The sequence below is a fragment of the Temnothorax longispinosus genome, chromosome 8 (genome assembly GCF_030848805.1).
Source record: "Temnothorax longispinosus isolate EJ_2023e chromosome 8, Tlon_JGU_v1, whole genome shotgun sequence".
Classification (NCBI taxonomy): domain Eukaryota; kingdom Metazoa; phylum Arthropoda; class Insecta; order Hymenoptera; family Formicidae; genus Temnothorax; species Temnothorax longispinosus.
The window spans coordinates 15,136,083-15,160,053 of NC_092365.1; the positions used below are offsets into that span (position 1 = coordinate 15,136,083).

The 23,971-nt window shown below is 44.6% G+C and overlaps 2 protein-coding genes across 2 annotated transcripts; both read right to left on the reverse strand.

Annotated features, from left to right (window-relative positions):
- Window positions 1-1,851: 1,851 nt before the first annotated feature.
- Dip-c (dipeptidase C) lies at window positions 1,852-23,647 on the reverse strand. Its single transcript, XM_071786802.1, has 9 exons — window positions 23,365-23,647; window positions 18,657-18,849; window positions 12,800-13,039; window positions 6,540-6,601; window positions 6,421-6,465; window positions 3,017-3,286; window positions 2,433-2,895; window positions 2,190-2,341; window positions 1,852-2,106 (listed from the first exon to the last, which is right to left on the reverse strand). The coding sequence occupies exons 1-9, from the start codon at window positions 23,484-23,486 to the stop codon at window positions 2,013-2,015; spliced, it is 1,641 nt and encodes a 546-aa protein (XP_071642903.1). The 5' UTR covers window positions 23,487-23,647; the 3' UTR covers window positions 1,852-2,012.
- On the reverse strand, window positions 3,293-6,389 carry LOC139818204 (uncharacterized). The gene has a single exon (XM_071786801.1). It carries the CDS (start codon window positions 5,567-5,569, stop codon window positions 3,455-3,457), a length of 2,115 nt encoding a protein of 704 aa, XP_071642902.1. The 5' UTR covers window positions 5,570-6,389; the 3' UTR covers window positions 3,293-3,454.
- Window positions 23,648-23,971: the final 324 nt, after the last annotated feature.

A 23,971-nucleotide genomic window follows, 5' to 3' on the forward strand; every position in this document is an offset into this window, starting at 1 on the left:
TTCACGCCTGCCTACCGCGTTCCTCTTCTTATCCAAATGCCTCCTTCGTCCGTTTCTGTCTCTCTTTCTGGAGCACCGAGCCGGAGGCGCGAAGCCACGAGTTGATTTCGCCGGGAGGGGTACCGGACCCCCCGTTTGCCGATGGCCGCGCTAACGTAAAGAGTTCAAGCTGATCAAACCCGCGCGATAAAGACGCCGTAAAGACGTCTATAAGACTTTTTCAGGTGTCTCGAGGGAGACCTTCACTGTCGCTCGGGGGAGGGGGGGAATCTTCTTTACTTTACGCGAGCGATTCCGGTGCAGTCGTGAAGAAAATTATATGTATCGAGAGCGACCACAGCTGAGACTCTCACTATCAGCTCTTTTTCCATGCATCCGAAAATCTTTTTCCAATAGTAATCATCATTAAGCGCAAATAAGCGTCTCGCTGATTCGAACCTGATTTAAAGTTTTCGATATCTTCCTCCCGATTTGTTCAAGTTGTTCAAAAAATCTTTAAAATCTTTAAAAGCAAGCCCTCGCGGCGCAAACTCGTTACCGTCGTCGTAACATCGAGTTGTTCGAGAAGAATCTCTGGAACGAGAGCAGACTTCGTCGAACGAAGCAAAAAGACGCTCGGGACGATCAAGAAAGAAAGGAAAAAAAAGCTCAACGTCCGCGAAGCTGTCGAGAGCGCGTCTGCGCGCTTCCGCTTCGATCGCGCGGCTGGGACGACCGTCACCGTTACGGCGCGCACCGGGATTTCTTTCTGCCCCCCCTCGGCGAACGTACTCCCCTGACCGCGGCGTGTGTCGGCGAGTTACGTCAAACGTGTGGTCCACGCTCCATACTCTCGTGACACGTATTTATAAACCGATCGCGAGCACGCCACTTCGATCGGGGTCCAGGTCACGACGGCGATCCCGATTTCCGCGCGAGGAACGAGCGACCTCCACGGACCAGTCGTCGCGTCGCGCAAGAACTTCAATAGTTGAAATAGATACATCGGACGCGGCGACTTCATCTCTCGTAGACGAGATCAGCCAATAGCATATTTTCAGACCTACGCGATCTAATTGTGGTATAATGTCCGCCCAGGGGCCGACGCTTTATTTTTACACCCGCGGGAAATAGCGCGGCCCCTCGCCGCGTTCCGCTTTCTCCTTGACTTTCTACGACATTTTCACCGAACCTTCGGTGAACGACGATTAAGTATTTTGACGTCAATGCCCCTCCTTCCTTATCGTTAACCGTTTATCTGAGGAAACCGCGCGGAGAAACCGGAGGCGCGAGAGCGCTCCGGCGCTCCGCGATCTCTCGGCGAACGAGAGACGCTCGGTTCGTTGACGTTAATTCGTCGATATTATGTTACTCTTTGTGAAATTCAAGACGCACGCCGCGACACGCGGACTGGTTTGACGTTTCGCGCGTGTCCACGTCGGTCACGCAATTCTAAAGGCGCTCGCGCGCAATAATAGCCGCGCTTAGATTCCGCACGCGCAAGCTTCCGACCCGCGAGACGAAAGTCCGGGGGCATGTAAAGGTCACGGTCCGCGCGATAAAAAGAGTAGTATCCACGTGCATCGAATTAGGCCCTAATCCCCCGGATCGTGACGCTAACATATCTCTAAGTTACTGTTTTCAATTCCGCCGTCAGAAGCCTACGTCCAAGGCTACTCCGAAGTTGACGTCACTCAGACGAGGAATGAATGACTCTTACCAATGATCTTAAATCTACCTGCCTTAGCCTAAGGCGGCCTAAGCCGTTAGCGTGAAAGTCTCACGTTACGTGGGTTTGAAAAATCTTGCTACGCGATAGCCGCAGAAATATCGATTTAACGATATATCGTAATGTTGCGACATAACGTTACATTATGGCGTTTCAGTCTTGCTTTATTCAGTACATTTATGTATAAGTAGTAATCAATAGAAAAATATATATATATATGTGTATATGCAGTTTCATATCTTGTAAGAAATTATATCACAATTGATTTTAGGCAATTAATTAATACGTATTAATAACAGTTTGTTTAACCTGTCACTTCTTTATCCTTGGAATCCTCCGATTTCTGCGCAATAATCTCGACCGATCCACTCTGCATAAAGCTCTCTATCTCCTCGACTCTGAAATATAAAATTGCATGTAAAATATTTCTCGTCCCGGACAATATTTACAGTAAATACATGCGCGCGAAATGAATGCTTACGTGCGAGGAACATCCGTCAAATTCTCCACTCCGGTTTCCGTTATAAGGACGTCATCCTCGATCCTGACGCCGCCAAAACCTCGGAACCGTTGCAGCTGATCCTTCACGAGAAATTTCGACTGCTCCGGATTGGCAAGAGCTTGATCGAGCAACTGTAAAATGAAAAGTCATCCATGTAAATATCCGAAAAGACTAGCTCTAAAGTTCGTGTAAGCGCTATTCGCAAATGATCTCTACACTTACGGTGTCTATGAAATAACAGCCTGGTTCCACCGTAAGAATCATTCCGGCCTCCAATTTCCGCGCGGTTCTCAGCTTTCTCACTCCTGGTGCCGTCGGACGTTCAGGAGTGAGAAATCTACCTGACGGATATCCAAGATATCCACCGACGTCATGCACATCCAGTCCCAACAAGTGACCCAGTCCGTGAGGCTGGAATATCTCGTTCAGGCCCTCTTTTATCATATCCTCGACGTCGCCCACCAGCAGTCCACCTTCTTTCAACGCCGTCAACATGACCCTGTTCGCCAAAAGATGCATGTCCGGCCAGCTGACTCCCGGCTTCGCGGCTTTGATCACCTCGTCGCGCGCCTTCAGCACCGCGTTGTAGATCAGTTTTTGATCCTCGGTGAATTTTCCATTGGCCGGAAAGCTGCACGTGATGTCGGCCGCGTATCCGCAATAATTGCCGCCCATGTCGAACAAGCTGCGCGACAGAGAAGAAAAAGTATTACGCAAGTGTTGCGACACGCAATATTGTAAATGCAATATGTATAAAGCAAGTAACAAGTATCTCAGCTGCAAACTAACGCCAACTGAAATCTTACCACATATCTCCATCCTGTATCACCTTAGCATTCGGCGCACCGGCATGACCGTAGTGCAATATTGAGGAATTATGCCCGGATCCGCAGATGCATGTGTAAGACACGTGCCTGCATCCTCCCACGGCGTATACATAATTCAAAAAGCAAGCCTCTGCTTTGTACTCTGGCATTCCAGGGCGCACGGAGCGCATTACGGCCTTGTGCGCCTCCGAACTTATCTTGACAACGTACCGCATTACCTCAATTTCTTCGGGAGTCTTTGTTACCCGGCTGTATAAAGCAAAAAAGAAGAATTTACAAAAACTATATATGTTGCCTCATGAAAATAGCTGTAAATTTCTTTGCAGACGTTTATTCCATTTTAGAGTACAATACTTTACTATTCTATTCGCAAAATTCGTGCCATCCGTAAGATACGCGTATCACGCGCGAAACGATTTATAAAGCATCTTCGGCGGCGTCCAGACTTTGTGACAAATAGGATAGCAATTTGTCGTCCTGATCGGCGAGTTCTGCCAGTTTCGCGTAATCTAAATGTGCAACGCGGAAACCCAATTTCCTAACTTGACGTTTTCTCATTACTTGCGGCCCTATTAAGAATCGCGTATTCCAGCAATAGTATTCGGGCAAATGGATTAGAATCGCGGTATTGACGTTTCTCTTTTTATGCAGATTTAAGTTGAAGACCGGCGTTGACTTTAAAAGTGGGTGTATCAGTACATCCAAGATGTAGAAATTTATGAGAGGCAGTCTGCTCAAAACCACGCTCCTGCTCAACTTGTGCTCGCCGCCTACCACGTGCGCCAGTGGTTTGTGTATTTTATTAATAATACCCCTGATTCGCATGTCCGAACTTAACGACTTCGTGTTTCTGTCTAGGTTAATCGGGCTGCCACGATAATCCTTGCATTCCAACGACATGGTCGCGTCGAATAATTTCAATTTGTTTTTCAGGCGCGTGACGATAGGCACGTCCCTGTGAGTTTGCAGCCTATTCATAAGATACGAACTGAAGACTTTGTCCAAAAGTTTAATGGGATATCTTTCGAGATACGTGCAAGAGAGAAGAATATCTAATGCGTCGTTCAGCTTTAAATCTGAAAATCTCGCGGACATCACCTCGTCGAACGTCTTCCAAAACTCGGTCGGATCTGGAGGTTGTAGATTCAATAATCCAAACGGCGCGAGAATGGGGGACAATAACGTAGGCGGAATTTCCATCCCGTGTCTCATGAAATATTTTCCACATTCGGCGAGCACGTACGGACTTCGAATTCGCAAATCTTTACAGTAATCCATGATGGAGGCGATTAAATTAGGATCTTTCATCTCGGTGCCCTTGGTTGTTACGTATCTCGCCAACGCTTGTTCTATATTTTCATCAACGTATTTCTTCGTGCGTAAACCGCCGATAAAATTGACGAGATCCTTCTCGGTGGAAGTGGTCATGCTCACGCTTGCCCATTTACTAGCGCTCGACAGACATCCCTTCGAGGACTCTTCCCCGTAAAGACAATTCAGTATACTGGCCATCTGCGAGCCGGTCAACTTCAGCCACTGCTCCGACAGTTTCTTCTCCAAAATGATTTGTACCATGCTCTTGCTTCGTTGGAAGTATTTCAACGATCTGAATAACGGAACCAGTAGATCCGGTTGGATATCCTGTTCCCTGCACGCCAAACCTACCCACAACGTGTCGATGCAATTTCTGTACTTGGCGTTTCCATAATTAGCTAGGATTCTCACCGCTCTGATTAGCTGCGACACGGTAAGCTCGCCGTCCGTGGCTCTAATCATAACTTCGTTGCAGATCCGGTCCCTATAAATATTTGTCGAAGGGCTAAATCTGTCTCTCTTCAGTGCCTTCAGTCCTTGTAATATCGTCTCGCTGTCTTGACTCTTAGCAATCAGATTCACAAGCTGTTGCAAAATGATGTCTCTATTGATAGTCTCCGCGGATGGTCGTCGAGCGTTCGACGAGGATTTCCGGTATCGGTGCCACCCGCTCTCCAACTCTATCATCTTCCTCAAACTTTGGAGCGCTATCCGGCAATTTATCTCGTCCGCGATCTTGTTCTCCAGTAAAGAATAAACTCCTTTATTCGCGTTCCCCGAGTTTATCGCGTCCAGAACCTGCGCCACGTCCGTGTTTTTCAGGCGCTCGATATCGGAGCAGTAAAGTATCGCCGTGCCCTCGTCGGTCTCTATGCTAATGGTATGTTTTAAGGGCCTATTCTTCGTCATACTGGTGCCGATAGAATAAGGAACGCTCTCCTTGTGAATCCCCGCTGGTTTTTTATTTTTATCTGACGATTCAATAGTCTTCCGGCTTCGTGTGTCGAGGAGAACTTCGACGTTGGTGATCCTTTTGACTATCAAAGGAACCTCTTGTATGCGCGCACCTTCTTGCACGAAAATATTCGTCTGAGTCAACTGTGGCCCGCCGTGATCGCGCGCGTTTGACTCGAACCATCTCCTTTTGAATTTGGAAATCAAACCGAACGGCTGCACGAGCAGTCTCGCAGAAAAGTTTCCCCGGCTCGAGACTATCATCTATAATAGCAATTGCAAATGAGATCAGAGCACGTTGCACTTCCCGATAAAGTTTGCCTCTTTTTACCTTCCTGCGTCACATTACAAGCCTCACGTATTCGATATTTGGTATCTTAGTAATTTCCTTAAGAAACGTCCGAAGGCTCTTCTCAATCTTCATGCTTGCGCCACGTCGAAAAATTAAGACGTTACGTCGCGGGGAGAAAACTTTCGCCTTTAATTATTTGTTTGTTTTTACATGCGTCAAATTATATGTAAAATTTAAAATGGTTGTTATATGTCATAACTCGATAGAAAGTTGTCAGAGTTATATACCGATGTAGCGACGTGTATAATTCCACGAGCCGACCAGCCGATGGCGGTACTGATTCTTCCAGGCACAATCGATATGCGATATAAATAACAAAAACTGAGCTAACAAAAGCTGCGTTTTATTTTTTTAACTGTATAGACTGCATTCCTATATTCACTGTACTAAAAATCTATATTTTTTCTATATTTTACGTATATACTATAGATTTTCAGTACTGACAGTTGCTGACAGTAAATCGGAATGCAACCATTAGTAACTCGATACGATAGTTTTACTTTAATATTGTATATTGATTACATTGTACTCTAAAGGCATCGCTCGATATCCGTGTCTAACTACAACAAATTCGCCTACCGCTGTCTCATTTCTCTCTCTCTCTCTCTCTCTCTCTCTCTCTCTCTCTCTCTCTCTCTCTCTCTCTCTCTCTCTCTCTCTCTCTCTCTCTCTCTCTCTCTCCCCCCCTCTCTCTCTCTCTCTCGTCGCATTTAGGAGAAACGAAGCTGTAAAAGTTATTATTAAACAAACTCGGCATACTTACAGCTCGGCTATTTCTGGGTGCAAGACTTCATTATCTCTCGGGATTCTACGACAAGAAAAATCGTTATTAAAACCTGCGTCCATGGCGTGTTTCTACCTTAACGTGATTCTCATACTTACTTCATGATGCCATCGAAATCCGCTTGAGGCTTCACCAATTTGCTATCGCTGTTTTCGCCTCTCTGCAATGCGCAAAGAAAAGAAAAGGAGTGATTATCGTATTCAGACGACCGTGGTTTGGGCAACACAGCAACGTGTAGCGAGCAGGGTATCGTTCGGGTCAAAGTAAAAGCGAGCAGCTTACGCAATTCGGATTCAAGTCGGAATAGAGAAAGCGGTCCTCATCCGGTCGGAAGCGAGACAAATGTTTTCTGTGCCATCGATTTTCTACCGTCCGCGGCAGGATAATGTTACGCGTGCGTGATAACGTTACGTGTATCAAGACCGAAAGATAACGACCGCATAAATTCTTAGTGCGTCATGCATTAATTGAACGATTAATCGGCACGTAAAATTATGTCGCTGCGCCGCGTAATACTCTGAAATACCAATTTCCTCATTGTGATAATTTTAAATTCCACTCGTGCGACAAGTAGGATATACAAGTTTTCATACGGATCGCATGTGTTAATACGTTTCTTTTACACGCGCTACATTTCCTTGCGCAAAGCTGGATTTTCACATGTTACACGTCAAATTATGCACCTGCGTAATGAGACCGCTAGTTAGCGAGTACTTTTTACACACGTTTGCGATATTAGAGAGCGCTAATCGTTTTTTCGCTGAGGGGATAAAAATGTTTGGATCGGCTAAATAGCGAGTATCGCGCCGCGAATGTGCCTGTCAGCATTTGTTGTATCGGATATTGCGAAAAGCCGCGCGCGACGTGTCGCATAAAAATATGCGACAGCAATACCGTTTGCCATGTAATCATAATTAGAGTCGCGAACGGTATCGCCGTGTGTATGTGTGTGTGGGGGGCTGGTCTATGAAAGACAAGTGTTTTATCAATGCTGAGAATCTATATAAAGCTACCGTGGTAGCGAGCTATTTGCTTTACCAGACCGGCAGATTAAAACGCGTATAAATTACGCGTGTAACATCGCGGCTCTCCCGAGAGCGCGACGATTCGCAATCGCGTGTAGCGCTATCGAAAATAAAAATTTATCGCAACTTATTACGCTCTCTTATCTAAATTTATTTACCTCGATGCGTACAACGGTATCTAAACTACCTCGGTGTTGTTATCGGCAAGTTTCGAATAATATTTTTTTTTCGTACGATACATTTTACAAAGGTCAAACGCGGCAACCTCCCCGTCACCTGTCTCTATAATTAGATACTTTATTCTGCGGCACACGCGCGCGCAGTCGAACGTATTTCTACGAGAGATACGCCTCGGTATGTGTATGCTACCGCTAGGCATGAAAGGTTGCATTGTGACTCGGCCGTCGTCGATTACATCCCGTGCCTACCTATTTCTGCCGGCCCGCTTGAACGAACCTCGACTTTAATCTTGCGCCTCCCGCCGACCACCCCGGGGGATCATGATGTAACGCCCTGTGACCGTATTATAGTTCCCAAACTTGTCTCATTTGCCATGCAGACCGCGTACCCCGCGCGGTCTATCGGCGATCATAAATTTCTAAACCGATATTGATCGAACGGCTACATGTGTGACGACAAGACCGCGGCTGGAGATAAAGGAATTTTGACGAGCCTTCATTATGCATATGCAATAATTCGCGTCGCGGAAATGTCGAGCTCAATTTTTTACGAGTTCCTGCTAATTTTAACGATGACTTTTCACAATGCACGTGCAGTCGGTTTATCTTGTTTGGATTTAACTCTTAAATGCCACACCTCTCAAGAATCTCGTAAATGACACATGGGGTCTAAAAGACCCCAGCATGAAAAATGTCTTCTTACTCATTGATTTTTTGATATTTAGTTATGAAAATTATTTTCAATGTTGTTCAAGGCTTAGAAAAGAGAATAAAATGCTTATATTGTTAAAATTTCAATTTCAACATAGTATAAAAAATTAAGTAAACTGAGTACTGCTAAGTGTACAACCGGGTAGGTCAATCTCTCAACTCTCAACTATCATCAATGGGAGCATGAGCTCCATTTTTGGGGGGAACATTTGAAAATATATCATTGTAAAGGGTCTGGGGTCCGCTGGACCCCGAGTGGCATTTAAGGGTTAAAAATTGAAAACTAAAAGAAAATTCAACATTTGGTCACGGCCCTTTATACAATGTATATATACACGTGCGCGACAAACACGCCGGTTCGGTGCATAGTGTTATTCCGACCGGTATGAATCATTTTGTTTCCATTCGTGTTTATCAGCCATTAAATTAGCATTGTCACGCATGAATATCGCATTGTCGAGTGGTAATCGGCTTAGCATGCATTGTTTGCAAACAATATTCAGCAATGTAATTAATGATTAAAACCCAAGGGCGTAATTTCATGTTAACGATTTGACAACCTCGGAATAAGCGATAATTAGTTATCGCATATTCTCATCTTATCATACACAAAACAAATACGTTGATTGCGTAATTTATACAATAAAATTGAAACATTAAAATCGCGTTGCAAATGAAAACATTTAATTTCGCGTATCTTACGTTGCACATACGTTATGTTAATCTTTCAAAATAAACCAGACTGAAAATTGAACGCCGAGCCGCGTTTCGATTAAATAAGTATACGTAATAAGTATATGAAAAGAAAGTTCTCGATTACACGAGACGTTGCGTCAGGATTATATTTAACAAAACGCACAGCCGGTTTTCAATTGAATAACAGATCGACAGATAGAGTAGACTCGTTTTTGACGTTAAAAAAGAGAACGCTTTCGAAGAGATTACGACTTGCATTAAGGCAAGAGTAGGATAATAAAAATAAGCGCGACGACAAAGTTCTGCGGCTTTATTATAACTCTTTACCCATAAATTCGAGCCATAATGTTAAACGATGTGAAATCTCGAAACGTCTTGGGAGAAGGAGTTTCGTGACGCCGATCTCGATCCTACACGCGTCGTACACTTCGGTCTCACGCATTTCGGAATAATGCAAGACGATCAGCAATTGCCTACGGCAAACACCGAGCGTTGTTCTATCTCTTATTCATGCCCGTTGTCCCCCGTACATTTCAGTAAAATAACGTTTCCCGCGAAGCCGCATTAAATATTGATTTTTTTCCCGGTAAGTTTCGCAGCGAAATTCGATTTGTTTCGAGCGGCACTGAAAACAGGGAGAAGATTCAAGGCCGGAATCTACGTGGCACTGCTAGAAACTACTCAGCGTCTACGTGCTAACGCACAGACCAGTCTGTGGACCGAATAAATAGTCCGAATAAATAGTAGAATTAACAAAACTCATCCCGAGTCCGCAGAAAGATAGAACGAAATATCTCGATATTAGACATTCTACTTCGTGAGTGCCGACTGATGTAAACAACCTCCGCGGCCGTCGTTCGTGTACGTGTTCCGCGAAGTTTCGAGACATTCGTGGAAAGCGTATGTAGAGTAGCCGAATCGATTTTCGATACGGTCAGCGACATGGACGGTAGTTTAAATGATCTGTCTCGCGGCTATCGCGCGGTTCGTTAATGGACATCTGCGAGCTTATGCTTCACATCGATCCGACCACTAGACAAACACTGACAGCTCTATGTCAATTTGCCTGACAAGTAATAATGTACACTGTATACAACGTACGCGGCTAAATGAACGCAAATCGAAAGATAATCGAGCGTTACAATTCCTGGAAATATATACCATCGTTCTATCGCGCACGGGCCTTTGTGAATTTCCTGGTTTCACGTAAACCACGCGGACGTCTCTCTGGAAACGCTTAATGCGCACCGCGGGGATCAGCAAAATGCCCTGAATTGCTTCAAATTGGCCTAAATTGCGTGTTCCCGCGTAACCGGTATATTAGCAAAACTAGTTCCGCGAATTTGCCGAATATCTCTCAATCGCGACACACACGGGTCGCTTGCATCACGACCGGAAATAGCAAAAATTGTTATAAAAATATCATGTATTTAAATCGCACGTTTTAAAGCTACATATTTCCCGAACTAATCAATGTTTTTCGCCAATAATTGTACAGCTATTATACCTGTATCGCAATAATGTTGATCGGCTAGAGCCGATACAATTTGCAGGATAGTTTTCAAAAGTGTTCTAGAAATTAAAAAATATATATCCAGGATTTTCGATTTAAGAAATTTAAACATCCAAAATATATACAAATATATTTTTTAGATTTCAAATATATCTGTATAGATAGCATCTAGATATAAGAATCATAAACATTATGCCACGAGCTCTTTGATAAGTACAATCTTTTTGTTCGAAATCTCCATTGTCCGAATAATCAACTCTATGTGAACGTCCTATTCAAACTATTCAAACATTCTATTGTCCAGAACATCTCCTTATAGAATATTTCCTTCTTCTCTTTCTGCTGGAACTTGAAACAACTATCCTAAAGATAAAGATATGAAAGATAGATTATCGGTTAACGGGAAATGTCAATACCTATGTGCACGACTGTGAACGAATTGGGTACGCTTCGGAAAAATCTACTTGTGATCTTAAAAAAAAAAAAATTACTTTCTGGAACGAAGCGCTTTTTACATCGATCGACTTATTTATTAACGATACGAGTTGTCTATATTTCCCGCGTACCGAGAATACTAAAAGGTTGAGTGCGGCTGTTTACTGAAAATAGCGTGTGTTCTCCGCATTGCCGGTTACAATCGATACGAGCTGGGCAGTCCCGTATCTTTTGGACTTCGTGACGCGAAATCTATTTGCGGCGGCGCGCTATCAGATAAGCGTTCCACGTAATGTACTTGTACGGTTCGGGTCGCCCGTACCCGAACCGGTACCCGCGGTCACCCAGTTACGTTGTCATTGATGCACCGTGTGCGGCTAAGGGACAAATTGTTTCTCGTTAGATAGCGACCGGTTGAAAAATTTATCGGTCGTTTTTCAACGCGATCCAACGCGACGAACGCGATTATCTGTGTCACAGTCGAAGCTATGTAAATCGCTTCGCGAATCGGTTGTGTGTCCGCTTGCAGACACGAGGTCGCGGGGATGGAGCAAATATTCTATGTTATCATGGTTCTCGTCGCTTGGCATGTCATTACGCTTCGGATAAAAGTGTCATACGCGCCGTCGTGTCATTTCTCCTTTTATAAACCGCGTGTCTCCGGACTGCGCTGCGCCGCTATTTATATTTTCTAACGCGATTTTCTAAACTATAAAGTGGACCGAGAATAAACTGGACTTAAATCAGGGTCCAGACATGCAAAAGCAAACTGTGGAAAAACATGAAAATAAATACGAGACCCCACAAACAAAGCAATGAATCGTCCCGTCTTTTCCCCTTCTCTCTTAGCTCTCGTGTTTTTCTTCGGGGGGGTAAAAAAATACACCGAATAAGTACGATGTATTTGCACTCATGGGTCACTTGGCAAACGCGGACGCGGACGCGTAGAGCCAGGCGTAAAGAATGCGTTCTGGGATTCTGCTAAATCCACCGTAATTCTAATCCGCGTAGCAACAGGGCGGCATTTAAACGCGCGCGTATGCACGCGGTATTTCGCACGGGAGGGTATTATACGGCGGGATTTTTGCAACTTCCATCAGTGTGCGGCGTGAGCGCGCGCGCGCGAGCATGCTGCACAGAGAACAGGACTGGTAAGTCATCCCATGCAAAAGGCGACGTCAGGCGATGCCCCCGACTCGGCAAACATTCGCCGAGTCGTGACAAATGCCGCGTCGTGCGAACGAGGCGGCGTTCGACGAGGTCTCTAATTGGAATTGGTGACAATGGCGACAAAAATTCACACGTACGCTATACACGCGGCGCGTGGTCGCATTCGTTTCAAATGTATGGCAAAAGGAGAACGTCCCGGGCGCTCGCATTAATGCAGGCGAAGTCACGCGAAACCAGACCGACCGACGCAACTTTCTCGACACATTGTAGAGGCAGACAGTCGCGAAGGAGGCGAAGGTAAACGTCACGAGGCATGCCGCGCGGCGAATCGCCTTATTGCGGGACACACACATGCACGTGGAGAAGGGTGCTCAACCTGGGGATCCTTTCGGCAGTTCGAGCTCTTTCCTCTTTATTTATTAACGGCCGTGTGTCGCGTTAGCAGAGAGAAACGTGCGATTTCAATCGCGCCACAGAGGATTGAGGAAAGAACCGGCATTGTAAAATCGTGTTCGTCTTTAGATTCGGATTATTCCCCAGACTGAGAACTCTCCTCTACTTGAAGAGAAGGCAGACAGGAAAGCAGAGCGAGCCCAGTGAGCATCCATCTGTTCCCAGACGCGACTTACCAGCAAGAGCATGTATTTCGCATCCTTTTTCAACAGCATGCTTCCAATCTCGTCGGTGTAATAAACCTCGTCCACGGCGTACCGTTCCTTGAAGTCGTCCAGAGTGTGCAGCTTGCCCTGCCAAATCGCATACTCGGGTGATAACCGCGGCACGAAGAGGAGCGAGGTACCTTTCGCGAGTTCGATTGCGCCGTAACAGCCCGGCTCCTCCACGCCGAAGGCCCATTGGAAGTACGACTCCTGATAAAGAGAACAAATAAAGCTATATACGACCTGCGAAAGAGTACGGAAGTCGCAATAGCGACGTTGAATAATAGAGGGGCTGCGAAAGAAGAACGTCGCGTAATAATAGCGGCGCGATATCGTGTATCTTAAAATAACTAGTTCTGGAAATAGTATACGCATGACAGTATATCACTATATCTAATGTATACAAATACTTTCGTTGCAATACGCGCAGTACTAATAAACACACGTAGAAACTGTGTTACGTCATGTTGTAAAAATAATTAAACAACTCGTCGAGATAACAACAGAATAATGAAGAGTGCAAAGGACACGCATACGCGATGTAAAACGTTTCTCTTTTATTACAAAATCGATGAACCGCTTGCGTAATCGAGGTGAAGAACGGCGTTCGTTGAGAACGGTCCGCGGCGCGATATTTACGACCATTTCCGCCCTGTTCTTACAGGCGAGTTCCATTCTCGAAGTCGCGAATGCCGCGATATTTATTCCTCCCCGGTTTCCTCGTGCAAAATAGGTCATCACGCGATATTACGTGAGGGAATCGATGCTGCCTCGGTTGGCACACACGCCGACCGAGTATTCCGACCATGTTTGAGAAGATACGCTGATATATCGCGCCGAGGGCCACGTCATCGAGTCGGTGCCCAGGCACAGTCGTCGAGTCCCGGTCGTCAAGGAGATTTTTCTCGACTTCTAATAGAGGCGACGTTTCGCAATCGTGCGAAGCGAAGTCCTGGCGCGTCGGTCTCCTTTACGGACGAGGGATACGGATCGCCGGTTACGGCGAACGGAATTTCTCTCTGCTTTCAATAGCCGACGCTCTTTTGTGTTCGTCTCTTCCTTTTTTTTTCTTATCTTGAACGCGATAAAAATACTGCAACGGATACTCCGCGGCGATCTCACGCCCGGCCGGGTCTCGAATTCCCTCGGAGGCATCGAAAAAGCTTGTACAGGAAACAGGATCACGCGAGTGTGTCCGCTGAGTGTGGCCGCCTCGACGCTTCCCCTTCGTCCGTGATGGCCGAAGCGGAAATGCCGTTCCTGGTTTCCACCGTTCGGTAGCCGTTTTTAAACCAGCTACCAACGGCGGTCGAACCGCCGAGGTCGCGTCGCATAAAGACATCTTTGAAGATCTTTCCAGATTTTTTCCATATTGGTAAATATGTTCAGACCGTCCCGGGAGACCCAGGTCAAAAAATTTTTTGTTCCTGGAATTAACAGTGGAACTAAGTTTAAAAAAAAAGAGCGGTTTTACTGAGAAATGGACAACATTATTTATCTCAGGATCACGAAGTGACATATCGTGTTTTCAATGTTTTCATTTTGATTAAATCTTCCTCTCGTGTTTATACTAGCTGGCTGAACCTACATTCGTTCCAATTAATTTGTCGACAGAAGTAACATTTTATTTCCTACTTTGGACTCATGTAAATAATAATTTTTACTTGCAAGTAAAAGTTTTCTTTAAATGAAATTTTACTCGTGGACTTTATTAGTGGACTGTTGAACAAACGAAACGATTCAGGGTTAAAACGAAAAAAGTGTACATAGAAAGGGGAAGAGAGAGAGAGAAAAAAAAGAAATGCGGCAGGTGCAGCTGCGAGGAGAGAACGGATCTACTATGTATACCTGACGCTACAATATCGCATCTTTAGCGACATTGGCGGAGGTAGCATCGCTGCCGCCGTTGCCGTCGTCGTCGTCGTGAGTTCCGAAAAATCCGGCAGATCGGAATTCCAAGGGTGAAGCGATGAGAAATGAGCCGAGCGAGTCCGTGCGAGTCGTAACGCGTTGCGCCTTGTTGTGTTTGGGTTCAAGAGCTGGGACCATCTCACTCTCTCCGTCTCCCGGTCGCTCTCGGGCTCTCATTTCCGTCCGATGCTGAGAGAGAAAGAGAGAGAGAGAGAGAGAGAAATAGAGAAAAAGAGAAAGAGAGACGGGACGGGAGATGAGGAAATGAGAGAGTGAGAGAGCATCTTGAGAACGATCAGCCATCAGGTCAACGCGCTCTCGGCACAGCCAGCAGGTATTATCTTAAAGAAGTTCTGTATATATATAGATATACACACAGCCACGATAGCGCGGTGTTCTTGCGAGCACACTAGCAAGGATAATATCTATTGCCTTACCGCAGCTGTTTTATACAAGGCGTTAACGAACAATTTTTATGGACTTTATTCGCGAATTTTTTTCGCGTTCGCGCCCTGTGTATAAAATATTTCTAAAAATTAAAATCATTTTTGTCCCCCCGCCTCTCTCTCTCTCAAGCTAAAGTATTTTTAAAAATTATGCCATTTTACTAATTTACTGAATGATTTAACACAACTATTATCGTTATTATCGCTGGTTCGCCAAGAGTGGCGCATGTACCGGGCGGACAGCCAGAAACGCATCGAGAAGACGACGACGACGACGACGACGACGGATTAATGCACATCTGCATTAAAAAAGAATCCGGCGACGAAAGGGTCCCGTATTGATCGCAACATCGCGCAACAATAGCACCGCGATATCGAATTCAGCACGAGCACGTCGTTTTAACTGTCGAGCGAGCGAGGCGAGAGGCGAGCGTTGTGCACAAAGAAATGAGCGGCCCGCTATTCGCCAAATTAGAAACTGGAACACCACCTTGATTGCACACATATGCGATGCTCCGCAGAAACACCGGATGTACTATGTATGTGTATATAGTCGCTGATCCAACAACAAATTTTCCATCGTTTCTCCCCTACAGAAATTTCGCGAGACCTGTCATCGTCCGAGTTTCTAATCTTCGTCATTAGGCATTCTTAAAATAAAATCACAGATTACATTTCTCTGTTCAAACTACTGGAACTGATACTTGAAAGTGAGTAGAGATGGAGGTATACGTTTCTCTCTGAGCTCATAAACCCAGCGCAAACGTCGCCTGGGAAGATCAACAATGACGCAAGCGTAGCACAAATTCGAACCGGTCTGGAACATCTCGAGATAATGTTCACGCTGTAAAGACCATAACGCATTAAAAAATAAAAAAAAACCGGTAGACACAGAAAGTGAATTCTCCAGTCGCGATCGAACGCTCTTCTCGAGAATTTGCTTCGCTTAGGTTGTTTTTTTTTTTCATCACGGTCTTAAATCGCAAAGATACTATCTAATTTGACTTTACTGCGTTTATGATATTTCTATGTTTCCTTCGTCAAAATTTACCGTACAAATTTACCGTAAGGCAAAACAATCTCGTAAGCGAGAAGCAATTTGGGTCGCGAATTATATAGCCACGCTTAACGCTGAACATGCTGAACGCGTATGATTATCCATCAATGATAAACATTGGACGCAACATACATATCAGATTAAAACATACGCGCGCGCACATCCAATTGGATTGCATATCCAACATGAATAACGCAGTCTCATGAATTGCATGTTAGCGGTTTGTGAATTAAAGAGTAAAGTTATACACGTGAAATGACGAACAGGCACTGGAGCGAGATGTTAACCGAGAGTAACAATAGCCGTAATCTCGACGAACAAAATTCTGACCAATATAAGCGGTTTGCACCACCTGTATACGCGCACAAAGAGATCGCTCGCTGAGCGAGTCAAATACAATCGACTCTCGAGTTCCACCGTATAAATATTTCACATGGGAACACAGCCAGAATATAATTTAACATATATGCACCTGGCACGTTGAGCGAAAATTTTTTCTCATTCATATCTCCTCGTAGAATTAATAAAGTACGAGTTGAAAGACGGAGAACGACGTGAAATGTAAATATAAATGGAAGATGAAAATATATACAAATAAACAGAAGATGTACGTGCGTGTTTAATATAGCTAAATTAAGTTTATATAATAGCGTGGCCGGGAAATAGATGGGGCAAGATTTTACCCTTTGCGGCCCACTGAAAAATTCACGGTCAATCGCTAAACAAAGCCGCGCGGTACGAGCGGCTTTGGAGCACGGACGGATAAACGGAGAGACGGCCGTGCGTTTTTGTTGAGAGTGTCGTCCGAACGGTACCCTCACAGTTCTAGTAAAGCGGGTTTTAAAGGCAATCTGCCAGAGCGTCCGTCTGCGCGCCAGGAGCGTGTCTCGACCGGATCGTCGCTCGTCGCGTCGATTTTCGGCGACTCGCGCTTTGACGAGAACGTGTTTTCGGCGATGTAAATGCAGCGGAACTCCATCTACCAGAATAATCCGGTGAGGCGGTTAGTTTCCCCATGTGAAGCGACAGTTCATAAAGTTCGAAACAGAGCTACACCGACAGAGATTTCCACGTCATTCTGATCTGCCGCATTATTATCGCCACGGTATATTGTTTTATCGTGGAAAATTAAATTGAACTCAGGAAATGTGAGAGTTCAACGGAAAAACAACAAGCGCAAGGTGACTGCGTTGTACACAATTAATAGTAGATAATAAAGCAAAGTAAAATATCACGCTAAAGTCATATGCGAAACATGCAGTTTTATTTTGTAAAAATACCACGATACTTATCGCGCGATAAAACACACCAGATAATAATATTTGATTTTCGCAGTTCGTAAAATTATCTAATATCACTCGGGCGATGCACGAGTGAGTCTCAAAAAAAAATTTTTATCACGATAAATTACAAACAAGTTTTTGCAAGCCAACGCAACGCTTCTCTCTTAGCGTTTAATTGATTTTATTACCGCTCGTTTTCCTCGGTATGCTATTAGCTTCGTGCTACGTTTCAACGTGCAACAAGCATGCTCTAATAATAAAAATGCATTAAAGTTTTTCTCTTTGATATAATTATTCGAACGTTAATTGAAATCATGAATAAAATTATGAATGAAATTATTCGAATGTATTTTCACGCAGTTTTAACCAACTCCAATCATAAACTTTCGCAAGCGCGTATGTACACTCATCGTGCCAATCTTATCGATGACTAATTTATCAACATGCGTTCTGTACCAGTCGCAGTCATATGGCGATAAACAATCCGAGTTCGACGAATACAATTCGTAATTGTATTCGCGCGGCTTTATAAATCTCTCTGATCGAAATAATTAACTCTCTCACACATTAATGGCGTTGAATATCTCACGGCGAAGTTCAATTGTCTTTACGGTCGTTACTACGGCAGGGACATGCAACAAATAGCCATAAAAGTCAGACCGCGTAATTGCGGTTGAATTTTCGGAATTCCCCTGTGAGCCACGACTTTGCTTTTTACACAGTGCTTCTGCAAGATCATGGCGAGATCATGGCGAGATCACGGCGAGGAAAAACAATCTCTTCTTCTTCTTGATCACGGTTCACACGAGTCTCATGTCCGATCGTGAGCGATCGTATAAAGCCTGATAATATGATAAATTATTCTTTTATGAACAAATTTTTTTATGAAAAAGATTGTTCCCGGTAAAACTGCTAAATTTCGGAAACTTTCGCATCTAAACTCGCATTCAGATGAATAAATTAGGATCTGATATTGTATATATATTGTCTTCTTAAAATAGAAAAAAACCTTTTTTGCGCGTCTTGCCTGAAAAATTTGGATCTTACGCATACTTACTGGCGTTTTGAGTCAATTACACATTTCTACCGATCTAACAAAGGGCATGATATAACAGCATGTTAGTACGCACCTGTCTAAAGGGCCAATTTATGTCCGTGTCGTTGAAGGGAACCTCCACTCCACCTTGAAGAATGACGTAAAAGTCCGGGAGAGGATGAACCCTTCCAGTCTTCGTTTGGAGACGCGTGACGAGTCGCTGGCGATTCTTGTGAAAAAGGGACATGGGCACTTTCAGGGTTTCACCATGCCGCCAAAAGTGAGACCTAAAATTACAACTTTTACATTAGCGAATATTACATTATCATGAGGGGAAAAAAAAACAATCGCGTTTAATCGATTACGTTAATAAGAAATAGAAACAATAAATATTCCAATATTCGTATTAAAACATTAGTGTTATCCTAAACATTATTATTGAAAATCTCGAATAAAGCTAAGCCTCTGACGTTACGATACGCTGTTCAAATAATTGCTTTGTTCCCGATAATATCGCGAAAACTTTCTAAAAAGAAAGTAGCCACGTGCCTATTGCTCTGCCCGGCGTTTGACTCATCAATGTATCTACTTCTACAACCTTAGAACACTAATATTTAGGTGACTCATAAGAGTTACATCACAAAATTGATAAAGCGCGCGCGTCATCGTGTGAATAAGAAATACCTAGACAAAAAAATGTCAAAGCAAACGCATGATGAAACCGACAATAGAATTGACGCACAAAAATACTTTACGTACTGCCTTAATCCTGATTTTGTGCGCTTCTCGAGATCTTCCTTGCGCGGATTTGTCGCGGCTGCGATTTGAATGAATCTCGAGTAAAGACGACCGGATGCGCGAAAGGGTGAAAAGGCACGTAGAAGAAAACAGCCGGTGGCCATACTATTTCTAATTAGCGTGTTCGCGTATTTAGCAATAATCTATAACTGGAAACGTCTATTTGTCGATTGCCAGAATTTTTTGAGAGAATATATTACTTGTTCTTAATTAAAAATGTTAATAACAATCCATATATATATATATATGACCTCGGGATTTTTCAAAGAAAAATTTACATCCAAATTACTGAATGTAGATTTCAGTGACGAGAGAACGGAAGCCTCTTCGTGATCGCCTGTAATAAGATCGCGCGTTGTAAGACAACGTGCTCGATATTCGGCGGCTAGTAATTACATAGCACGGGCATAAATAGAACACTCGAGACGCGAAGTCTATTCTCACGAAAGGAACGAGCGAGCGAGAGAGAAAAGTGGTTTCGTGCGCGCGGCCTCGCGTATAACGTATTCGGTTTGTATTTTAAGCCGTGTCATTGGACGACTCGCGCCTCTTGACTGACACAATTCTTGTTCTACTATATATCCCCTCGAGACGAAACGGCATGACGGCACTGCACAGGAAACTCGGAGCGCGCTAACGAGCTACACGCGCGCTAATGTGTACCACCGTGTATACGCTATACTCAACCCTCTGCAACCCCCGTGCAGCCGCCGTCACCGTCGCGCTTTTGAAGCTTCCCTAAATTCCGCGCGCATACTAATTTAGCCGCGCAGGAACGCGCGTCACTTTTAATGTCTACGCGAAAATTATATTTAACCTGGCAGTGACAACCAAAGAACGAGAATGAGAAAGAGAAAAAGGGTGAGAGAGAAAGGAAAAGTCATGTGTAAAAAGTTGTGTAACATTATGCAACTTTGTGTCTTGATGCGAATAAATAACGCATGCAAACGAGAGAATTTTACATTATAAATCACTCAAGTATTTTTATCTCTATTAAGAATTTAAATAACATCGGATGTTATGTAGAGGGGAAGAAAGAAAGAAATGGAGAGCTGCTGCTTGACATTGGACGGTGCGTTCTGGTCACATGAAAGCAGTGAAAGCATCAGCGCGGATCGGATGTATGTATGTACATACGATCGGTGTCGTCTGTTAGCTTCACGCATAAACACTGCCGTCGACTTTCCTCGAGTTTATGTACGCGAAATACGCCGCAAAACACGACCGATATAAACATTCCGTGTGAACGTTCTCGAAGTAAAACATTCTAGACATAATAATCGCGAGTCCATAATCATACGTCGATTATTAATACCCCTAAGGCGCAAGTCCGAGTTAATTTGGGCATATCTTAACTCGGGCATACGTATGTATACATCTGATGAGTATGGGTGCGAGACGAACGGCTCGTCAGGAATGTTTAATTATGTTTACTCTATTATCAGTAATGTAACTAAAAAGACGTGCAATGTTTGATGAGTGCATGGGGTTACAGAGTTAATTTACTAATAAAATATCTTTAACCTAATATTTGTGCTTTTTATCCTCAAAAGTGAAATTCTTATACATAATTATATTGAATTATTAATTTCAATGGATAGAAAATGATTTTTTTGTCATTTTGTTGCGACAAACCGTGCATTAATCTCGTTCTGTCTGATGGACTGTGTAAATAAAAATCGCGTCGCAATATTGAGCAGACGTACGTGTCTGATACGAACTTCACAAAACGTAAGGTAAACCGCGTGTGAACCGAATTCCTCAGACTGAATATTCAACTGATAATTTCCGTTCCACGAATTGTAATTTTCCGAAATCCAATGTCGTATTACGTTATATGCGAGACGTTACGTCATCCTTCCAACTAAAGAGGAAAAATCGACGTGATTATCTAATCACGACGAGCAAAAAGATTACGTCGTTTTCCTTGACGGATGCCGCGATTTGCCTCACGTCGTTTTGCTCGACGTGTTGCAACCATCTTGTAGCTTTTAACCACGTTATAATCGTCCTCTTATCGCGGGACGTGCCATGCAGACAGACAAATAACAGCATTGTTTATCGACGAAAAGAACGGAACGCATCGACTTAACGTTACGTAAAAAAAATGTCGACATTGAAAAAACACGGCGCGCGAGCTCGAAATTTAGGGGCCTGCAATGCAAACAATGCCGATAACGGCCCGTCATTTTGTTTACCGTAAATGTGATACGACGTACGTGATATATCACATGACCTGGCTATAAAAAGAAACAAGTAGATAGTGCCTTGAACCTCGGTTCTACTCCAGTTACGTCATCGAGAAACAGACTGGAGCAGGAGCGATTCGGAAGCTTTATGTTCCGAAGCTTTTGGAGCAACGACAGATACTCGATAATTCTATTAATAATAGTTGCTTTCCATTTACACTTAAGTGATCTGAGTCACTCGGTTATGTGAGTATTTTATACTCGGGTAAGATACGTCATTTTGCACTTACCTGCTTATTTTGGTGACAAAGCTATCGCGTAACAATAAAGATTGATAACCTCACTTTTAATGTGAGTCTATTAGATTCATTAAAGCGCACGATCTCGATTGTGGATAAAAACTCAGTTGAATCTCACTTGCCAGCATGCAAAAAGAACGTGCATTCAACTGAGTTATGACGTCACAAGTGAGAATTATCTGAGTTTTGGTGTAAATGGAAAGCAACTAATAACAGAAAGAAAAGAACCGCGCGATGAAAAGAAAACGATGGAAAAGTTTCCCAGCGATTTGACAAAATTACTTTGAAATCTGTGGGATTCTGTTTTTTGGGGAAGCGAGATACGGGGCGCGTTAAGTTCGAATCGGTGTGTGACCGATACTATAAATAATCCGCAGGAAAGTTAAACGCTGATTTCGCGGAAACCGTTATGTAAAGAATGCAAAAAAAGAAGAGAGGAGCCGTGTGTATATTTTTAAGAGAGGCCACGCGCTTCCCGCGTCGCTCGCTCGCTCGCTCGCGCGAAACGGCCGGCTGCACGTGCTTAGCATAATTACGAACAATGCGAACGTAAACAACGTGCCATTAAAGTCCGCACGCAAGTCGGGCACAACCTAGAAACCTTCTTAAGCGGTCGTCGTGTTTTCTACGAGGAGCTCCGGCTCCCCGCGAAATAAAGACTCGTCACGTCAACCATCAACAAGCGCGGCTAGCTATACACGCGCCCAATTATATTTTTCTCATGAAAATGGAACGTGTATTAATAAAACAAAAGATAATAATAAAACAAAATAATTGAGGGCTGCTCTGGCAGTTAGGGTGCGTTAGGAGGGGCTTCCTATTATCGCCAATTTTGCATCATTCTATCTTTATCGCTCGTTAGATGCAAAACAAGGATAGAAAATAACGCAATAGCGATAACAGCGCGCTCCCCGAGAGCGCAGCCTTTGTAACAGTTCACTGCCGCATTGCTGTAAGGATTGAATCAATCACCATGAAGATACCTTCAATTATTTTGACCTACTGTACATATACGTTGCTAGCCGCGAGGCCTTCGTAACAAGTCCGTTGGCCCAACCCGTCGTCATCTCATGCGAACACTGTTATCAAACAATCCAAAGGTCAACGCGATCCTAACGGAACGCGGCTAGCTAGAGCCTCGACGCATAAATAACGCATAACCTCGAAAAGAGGCATGCGCGCCAAGCCGCGGGCTCGCAATTCCCGATTTCGCAATTCGATCCGCGACCTATTCGCGCGAGCATTCTCTGTCAACGTCCGACCGATCGCCCGGGTTGGGAAATCGCCGTGAACGCTCGCTCATCACGTGTCTCGAAACCGACGTGATTTCGAAAGTTCGTGCCGCAAACACGTAGGCAGAGATCGCTCCGATCTGTCGCGAGCAACGAGGGTCGTTCTCGGCGAGGTGAACCCCTGGAAGACACTTCGCGAGCCGCGAATGGACACCCTCGCGCGCAATTAAATTCCACGAGGGACAATGACTCGGTGAAAATACACGAGTCAGTGATATACGTACGCCATGTTGCACGATGACGAAGGCGAACCCTCTTTGCGTTCCACAAATTCCGTTTCGCTGTCCAACGACGGGGTCGACCCGTCGGTAGACTCGATGGTCTCGAAACTGTCCGAGTCGGCCATTAGAATCAGACGGAATCAGACGGTCCAGGTGGTCACTGCGCTGGCCTACTGTGCTTCGTGTTGTCCTTATACGCAGATCGCCCGTATCAGCTTCGCTATCGCACGCGGCACAACGATACAACGACGACGACGACGTCGCGCGCAGCTGACAGACCGGCTGACCGGCGCGCGCAGTCACGTGGTGTCGCGCGCGGCACGTGGCGGCCCGACGCCGGCCGAACGCGCCCGAGGCGCGCCGCGTCGCGAGCGCGGCCGATGACGCGTTTTGACGCAACGCCCGCGTCGCCCGCTGAACAAAATGCCGACCCGGCGTTTACCGATTTTTCCGAAGGCGTCCATAGACTGCAAACCGCCGCATTATGACGAAAACCATTCCTCGTCGAAGCAGGCTCGATTTGGGTTAACGAAAAGCAACGAACGACGAACGAAAAAATGACTCCTCGTTATTTAACATTTAGAGATTCTAGCTTGGCTTGTAAAAAAAA